This window comes from Culex quinquefasciatus, chromosome 2 (genome assembly GCF_015732765.1).
Source record: "Culex quinquefasciatus strain JHB chromosome 2, VPISU_Cqui_1.0_pri_paternal, whole genome shotgun sequence".
Classification (NCBI taxonomy): domain Eukaryota; kingdom Metazoa; phylum Arthropoda; class Insecta; order Diptera; family Culicidae; genus Culex; species Culex quinquefasciatus.
Window position 1 is genome coordinate 208,857,066 of NC_051862.1, and position 7,956 is coordinate 208,865,021.

At 40.9% G+C, this 7,956-nt stretch overlaps 1 protein-coding gene across 2 annotated transcripts; it reads right to left on the minus strand.

Annotated features, from left to right (window-relative positions):
- Window positions 1–7,723, minus strand: LOC6041773 (armadillo repeat-containing protein gudu). Of its 2 annotated transcripts, XM_001850939.2 has the most exons (5): window positions 6,872–7,723; window positions 1,324–1,672; window positions 764–1,270; window positions 318–713; window positions 37–254 (listed from the first exon to the last, which is right to left on the minus strand). In XM_001850939.2, exons 1-5 carry the CDS (start codon window positions 7,531–7,533, stop codon window positions 120–122), a joined length of 2,049 nt encoding a protein of 682 aa, XP_001850991.2. In that variant the 5' UTR covers window positions 7,534–7,723; the 3' UTR covers window positions 37–119. The 2 variants fall into 2 exon arrangements, with proteins under 2 accessions (XP_038113548.1, XP_001850991.2); XM_038257620.1 differs by having other exon boundaries at window positions 1–254; window positions 318–1,270.
- Between the last annotated feature and the right edge of the window lie 233 nt (window positions 7,724–7,956).

Genomic DNA, 7,956 nt, shown 5'->3' on the forward strand with positions numbered 1-7,956 from the left:
TTATTGTTTGTGAATTAATTTATTAAAATAAATGTGTTCAAACCGTGACAAATTTAATTGCAAAATAAGTGCCATACATAACGTCAATACAAGATACAATAACCAACCAATCGAAAGCATCATTCGCCCCGAAACTCCAACTCTTCCGCTCGCAGCGCCAACTTGCGAATGTTCTGCAAACACCCAGCCGAAGCTTCCTGCAGTTCGCGATCCTTCGAACCAACCGTCTCCAGCAAAAACGGAACCACGCCACTCTGCAACAAAAGACACGTAACCTAATTCCACAACACCACCCACGTAACGCGCGTAACATTTACCTGGTGCATCGTAATGCAGTTTTGCGGATCTTCCGACAGCTTCTGCAGCGCCATGGCCGTGGTCCGGTGGACGCGCGGGTTGTTGCTGACCATGTACCCGACGATGGGCGTAACGGTGCGCAGTCTGCCCAGTTCTTGGGTGTTGTTCGCGTACGGTGCACAGCTCGCGATGGCCGCCGCCAGGTTCTCGCGCAGCAGATCGTCGGTGGTGTACACCAGGTGGGCCAACATTTGGATGACCTTGTGGTCCGACAGGACAGAGAGGTTTTCCCGATCTTTGGCGATGGTGGCGATCGCAGCACAGACGGCCGAGAGAACAAAGTTGTCCCGGGAGCTGAGCAGGCCGACGACGAGCTCGAGAGCTCCGACGAAGCTGCGGACGAGTTCGCCGGAATCCTGGAAAAGGTGTGGGTTAGTTCTGGGTTTGGGATGGTGACGGGACAAACCTTAGCGTTTTCGATACAAGGACAGAGTGCCCACGCGGCGTGAGCTTGTACTTTTGGGTTAGAGTTCTTAAGCAGGGACCAAATTAGGCGGATCGCGTCCAGTTCTTCCATAATGGTCATGCTTTCCGGATCGGAGGCACACTCTTTCAACGTTTTGGCGATGTTCTCCAGCAGGGGGGCGTGCGTCATGTTGAGCAAATTCACCAGCAACGGAATGCCGTTAAATTGGCGCAGAATTTCGCGGTTGTTCTGGTACTTGACACACTCGGAAATGCAGCCGACGGCGTTCGTGAGGACATCTTCGCTTTCGTCGTTGAGCAACTGGACCAACACCTGAACGGTTTTTAGTTGGTCCAGCTTTTTAACGTTCGCCTCGCTGGCCGCACACTTCCAGAGCGCTCCGGTTGCGGCCGCCAGCAGGGGCTTGTTGTCTCGAACCGTCTTGTCCTTTGCAATACCTACCAGTGGTTCCAAACCCCCCGAATCTCGCACCATATCGCTAGCGGTCTACAAAAAGCAACCCCGTTACAACCGACAGGACGTTGAGCTTACCACATTACCTTATCGCTGGCACACTTGAAGATCGCCGAGCTGCACTGCCGCTTCAGGTCCAGGTTGTCCGACGTCAGGTGCGACACGATGTCGTAGATCATGCCCTCCGTCGTGATGGCCAGCTGGTAGTTGGCTTGCGAGGCGCACTGCTGTATGGTACCCATAGTCGGAACCACAATGTCAATGTGGACGCTCTTCAGCAGACGGCCCATCAGCGGGACGATGCCGCCCTTGCACATGAGCTCCTTGTTGTGGCGCGACTCCGAAAGCGACCAGAGGGCGCGGGCACCGGCCCGGGCCATGTCCAGCATTTCGCGCTCGTCCTCGCTCAGCTGGTCGCGCTGGGAACGGAGTACACTGCCGGGAAAAGGAGAGTTGACGAAAATGTATCATTATTGATTGATGTTTTTGAGTCATTTTGGCCATTTTGGTCATTTTGGTCATTTTGGTCATTTTGGTCATTTTGGTCATTTTGGTCATTTTGGTCATTTCGGTCATTTCGGTCATTTTGGTCATTTTGGTCATTTTGGTCATTTTGGTCATTTTGGTCATTTTGGTCATTTTGGTCATTTTGGTCATTTTGGTCATTTTGGTCATTTTGGTCATTTTGGTCATTTTGGTCATTTTGGTCATTTTGGTCATTTTGGTCATTTTGGTCAATTTGGTCATTTTGGTCATTTCGGTCATTTTGGTCATTTTGGTCATTTTGGTCATTTTGGTCATTTTGGTCATTTTGGTCATTTTGGTCATTTTGGTCATTTTGGTCATTTTGGTCACTTTGGTCATTTCGGTCATTTTGGTCATTTTGGTCATTTTGGTCATTTTGGTCATTTCGGTCATTTCGGTCATTTCGGTCATTTTGGTCATTTTGGTCATTTTGGTCATTTTGGTCATTTTGGTCATTTTGGTCATTTTGGTCATTTTGGTCATTTTGGTCATTTTGGTCATTTTGGTCATTTTGGTAATTTTGGTAATTTTGGTCATTTTGGTCATTTGGTCATTTTGGTCATTTTGGTCATTTTGGTCATTTGGTCATTTTGGTCATTTTGGTCATTTTGGTCATTTTGGTCATTTTGGTCATTTTGGTCATTTTGGTCATTTTGATCATTTTGGTCATTTCGGTCATTTCGGTCATTTCGGTCATTTCGGTCATTTTGGTCATTTTGGTCATTTTGGTCATTTTGGTCATTTCGGTCATTTTGGTCATTTTGGTCATTTTGGTCATTTTGGTCATTTTGGTCATTTTGGTCATTTTGGTCATTTTGGTCATTTTGGTCATTTTGGTCATTTTGGTCATTTTGGTCATTTTGGTCATTTTGGTCATTTTGGTCATTTTGGTCATTTTGGTCATTTTGGTCATTTTGGTCATTTGGTCATTTGGTCATTTTGGTCATTTGGTCATTTTGGTCATTTTGGTCATTTTGGTCATTTTGGCCATTTTGGTCATTTTGGTCATTTTGGTCATTTTGGTCATTTTGGTCATTTTGGTCACTTAGGTCATTTTGGTCATTTTGGTCATTTTGGTCATTTTGTTCATTTTGGTCATTTTGTTCATTTTGGTCATTTTGGTCATTTTGGTCATTTTGGTCATTTTGGTCATTTTGGTCATTTTGGTCATTTTGGTCATTTTGGTCATTTGGTCATTTAGGTCATTCATTTGGTCATTTTGGTCATTTTGGTCATTTTGGTCATTTTGGTCATTTTGGTCATTTTGGTCATTTTGGTCATTTTGGTCATTTTGGTCATTTTGGTCATTTTGGTCATTTTGGTCATTTTGGTCATTTTGGTCATTTTGGTCATTTTGGTCATTTCGGTCATTTTATCATTTTGGTCATTTTGGTCATTTTGGTCATTTGGTCATTTTTATCATTTTGGCCATTTTGGTCATTTGGTCATTTGGTCATTTGGTCATTTTGGTCATTTGGTCATTTTGGTCATTTTGGTCAGTTTGGTCATTTTGGTCATTTCGGTCATTTTGGTCATTTTGGTCATTTTGGTCATTTTGGTCATTTTGGTAATTTTGGTCATTTTGGTCATTTTGGTCATTTTGGTAATTTTGGTCATTTTGGTCATTTTGGTCATTTTGGTCATTTTGGCCATTTTGGCCATTTTGGTCATTTTGGTCATTTTGGTCATTTTGGTCATTTTGGTCATTTTGGTCATTTTGGTCATTTTGGTCATTTTGGTCATTTTGGTCATTTTGGTCATTTTGGTCATTTTGGTCATTTTGGTCATTTGGTCATTTGGTCATTTTGGCCATTTTGGTCACTGATCATTTGGTCATTTGGTCATTTTGGTCATTTTGGTCATTTTGGTCAATTTGGTCATTTTGGTCATTTTGGTCATTTTGGTCATTTTGGTCATTTTGGTCATTTTGGTCATTTGGTCATTTGGTCATTTATCATTTGGTCATTTTGGTCATTTTGGTCATTTTGGTCATTTTGGTCATTTTGGTCATTTTGGTCATTTTGGTCATTTCGGTCATTTCGGTCATTTCGGTCATTTTGGTCATTTTGGTCATTTTGGTCATTTTGGTCATTTTGGTCATTTTGGTCATTTTGGTCATTTTGGTCATTTTGGTCATTTTGGTCATTTTGGTCATTTTGGTCACTTTGGTCACTTTGGTCATTTTGGTCATTTTGGTCATTTTGGTCATTTTGGTCATTTAGGTCATTTTGGTCATTTTGGTCATTTTGGTCATTTCGGTCATTTTGGTCATTTTGGTCATTTTGGTCATTTTGGTCATTTTGGTCATTTTGGTCATTTTGGTCATTTTGGTCATTTTGGTCATTTTGGTCATTTTGGTCATTTTGGCCATTTTGGTCACTTAGGTCATTTTGGTCATTTTGGTCATTTTGGTCATTTTGTTCATTTTGGTCATTTTGTTCATTTTGGTCATTTTGGTCATTTTGGTCATTTTGGTCATTTTGGTCATTTTGGTCATTTTGGTCATTTAGGTCATTTTGGTCATTTTGGTAATTTTGGTCATTTTGGTCATTTTGGTCATTTTGGTCATTTTGGTCATTTTGGTCATTTTGGTCATTTTGGTCATTTTGGTCATTTTGGTCATTTTGGTCATTTTGGCCATTTTGGTCATTTTGGTCAGTTTGGTCAATTTGGTCATTTCGGTCATTTTGGTCATTTTGGTCATTTTGGTCATTTTGGTCATTTTGGTAATTTTGGTCATTTTGGTAATTTTGGTCATTTTGGTAATTTTGGTCATTTTGGTCATTTTGGTCATTTTGGTCATTTTGGTCATTTCGGTCATTTTGGTCATTTTGGTCATTTTGGCCATTTTGGCCATTTTGGTCATTTTGGTCATTTTGGTCATTTTGGTCATTTTGGTCATTTTGGTCATTTTGGTCATTTTGGTCATTTTGGTCATTTTGGTCATTTTGGTCATTTTGGTCATTTTGGTCATTTTGGTCATTTTGGTCATTTTGGTCATTTTGGTCATTTGGTCATTTGGTCATTTTGGTCATTTGGTCATTTTGGTCATTTTATCATTTATCATTTGGTCATTTTGGTCATTTTGGTCATTTTGGTCATTTTGGTCATTTTATCATTTGGTCATTTTGGTCATTTGGTCATTTTATCATTTTGGTCATTTTGGTCATTTTGGTCATTTTGGTCATTTTGGTCATTTTGGTCATTTTGGTGATTTTGGTCATTTTGGTCATTTTGGTCATTTTGGTCATTTTGGTCATTTTGGTCATTTTGGTAATTTAGATCATTTAAGTCATTTTGGTCATTTTGGCCATTTTGGTCATTTTGGTCATTTTGGTCATTTTGGTCATTTTGGTCATTTTGGTCATTTTGGTCATTTTGGTCATTTTGGTCATTTTGGTCATTTTGGTCATTTTGGTCATTTTGGTCATTTTGGTCATTTTGGTCATTTTGGTCATTTCGGTCATTTCGGTCATTTTGGTCATTTTGGTCATTTTGGTCATTTTGGTCATTTTGGTCATTTTGGTCATTTTGGTCATTTTGGTCATTTTGGTCATTTTGGTCATTTTGGTCATTTTGGTCACTTTGGTCACTTTGGTCATTTTGGTCATTTTGGTCATTTTGGTCATTTTGGTCATTCTGGTCATTTTGGTCATTTTGGTCATTTTGATCATTTTGATCATTTCGGTCATTTCGGTCATTTTGGTCATTTTGGTCATTTTGGTCATTTTGGTCATTTTGGTCATTTTGGTCATTTTGGTCATTTTGGCCATTTTATCACTTTCACTTTGGTCATGGTCATTCTGGTCATTTTGGTCATTTTGGTCATTTTGGTCAGTTTGGTCAGTTTGGTCAATTTGGTCATTTCGGTCATTTTGGTCATTTTGGTCATTTTGGTCATTTTGGTCATTTTGGTCATTTTGGTCATTTTGGTCATTTTGGTCACTTTGGTCATTTTGGTCATTTTGGTCATTTTATCATTTTGGTCATTTTGGTCATTTTGGTCATTTTATCATTTGGTCATTTAGGTCATTTTGGTCATTTTGGTCATTTTGGTCATTTTGGTCATTTTGGTCATTTTGGTCATTTTGGTCATTTTGGTCATTTTGGTCATTTTGGTCATTTTGGTCATTTTGGCCATTTTGGTCACTTTGGTCATTTTGGTCATTTTGGTCATTTTGGTCATTTTGGTCATTTTGTTCATTTTGGTCATTTTGGTCATTTTCATCATTTTGGTCATTTTGGTCATTTTGGTCAGTTTGGTCAGTTTGGTCAGTTTGGTTAATTTGGTCATTTTGGTCATTTTGGTCATTTTGGTCATTTGGTCATTTTGGTCATTTTGGTCATTTTGGTCATTTTGGTCATTTGGTCATTTGGTCATTTTGGTCATTTGGTCATTTTATCATTTTGGTCATTTTGGTCATTTTGGTCATTTTATCATTTTGGTCATTTGGTCATTTTGGTCATTTTGGTCATTTTGGTCATTTTGGCCATTTTGGTCACTTTGGTCATTTTGGTCATTTTGGTCATTTTGGTCATTTTGGTCATTTTGTTCATTTTGGTCATTTTGGTCATTTTCATCATTTTGGTCATTTTGGTCATTTTGGTCAGTTTGGTCAGTTTGGTCAGTTTGGTTAATTTGGTCATTTTGGTCATTTTGGTCATTTTGGTCATTTTGGTCATTTTGGTCATTTTGGTCATTTTGGTCATTTTGGTCATTTTGGTCATTTTGGTCATTTTGGTCATTTTGGTCATTTTGGTCATTTTGGTCATTTTGGTCATTTTGGTCATTTTGGTCATTTTGGCCATTTTGGTTATTCTGATAATTTTGGTATTTCTTTCATTTTGGTCATTTAGGTCATTTTGGTAATTTTGGTCATTTTGGTCATTTTGATCATTTTAGTCATTTTGGTCATTTTGGCCATTTTGGTTATTCTGATAATTTTGGTATTTTTTTCATTTTGGTCATTTTGATCATTTTGGTTATTTCGGTCATTTTGATCATTTTGGTCTTTTAATGTTTTTTATTGTCTTTTATGGTCTTTCATTGTCTTTTATTGTCTTTTATTGTCTTTTTTGTCTTTTTGCTTTTTGCCGTTTCTAATTCACCTTATGGGAACGTCCAGCAAATCCACCAATCGCGGCACTCCGTCGCACTTGCGGACCAGCTTCCGGGCGAGCCGCACCTTGGCCACGTTGCCGAGCGTTTCGGCGGCCATGATTTTGAGATCGCGCCCGGGTTCCGACAGTATCTGCACCAACAGCGGAATACCTCCTAGGTCAACTATCGACCGGCGGATGTCCAAATTCGACGAAACTTCCGACAGGACCGTCAGTGCCCCCAGTCGACACTTAAGATCGTTGCTTTCGAGTAGATTGACGAGCACTTCCAGCCCGCCGCAGTCTTGAATCGCCCGTTGGTTCATCTGCGTGGTGAGGTCGTGATCCTTGAGGCAGCACAGGGCCACAATCGTGGCGGTTTGGTTGCCGGCCTTCATGTACTTGACCAGCTTCTGGATGTGCCAGTACTCCGAGGGTACGTCGTTCGTGTGCTTGGATTCCTTCCAGCGTTCCTCCTCGTCCGAGGACGAGACGGCATCCGTCGAGTCGGACTCCTCGCTGTTGTCCGGTTTGGCCGCGGCAAAAAGCTTGTCCTTGCCGGCCGGACCACCCCCGAAGACGGACCCTTTGCGCGGAGCGGCGGCACCTTGCTTACCTTTTCCTCCGCGGACGACTTTGGCGCCGCCTCGGCGTGCTACGGCGGTGGACATTTCTTCTTCTTCTGTGCACTGCAGAACCGATCCGGAACGAGTACGGCGTAAAAGTGGTGGAATTTTCCCAGTTTTTCCTGATTTTTCACACGACCTCGTTTGATCGATAGTCGACCGCGTAGGTTGCTAGGATCCAAGGTGAGACACAGCTGATTTGATTGACGGCATTTCTGTTTGTTTACGTCTGGCCCCGAGGAATGTTTGCAAACATTTTTCGGTTGATTGAGGTTATGTCTGGCAATCGGTCCAAGGTAACCATGGCGCGAAATTTGAATTCCAGGTGGGCGCATGCGCTGAAATAAATTAGTCCGTGTTGCCAGTTTGATTGAATCACGAGAAAAACATCAATAAATCTAAATAATCTAGCAACACTTTTCAATTTCGGAGAGCGAGAGAGCAAAAAGAGAGAACTTTATCGTAGCC

What these genes read in the sequence shown, in the direction of transcription:
- LOC6041773 (XM_038257620.1), bottom strand. Translation starts at nt 7,533, where the DNA reads ATGTCCACCGCCGTAGCACGCCGAGGCGGCGCCAAAGTCGTCCGCGGA. An exon ending in TTGCTGGACGTTCCCATAAG is followed by an intron (nt 1,673 to 6,871) that starts GTGAATTAGAAA and finishes TTTTCCCGGCAG; the next exon opens with TGTACTCCGTTCCCAGCGCG. An exon ending in ACTGCATTACGATGCACCAG is followed by an intron (nt 255 to 317) that starts GTAAATGTTACG and finishes CTTTTGTTGCAG; the next exon opens with AGTGGCGTGGTTCCGTTTTT.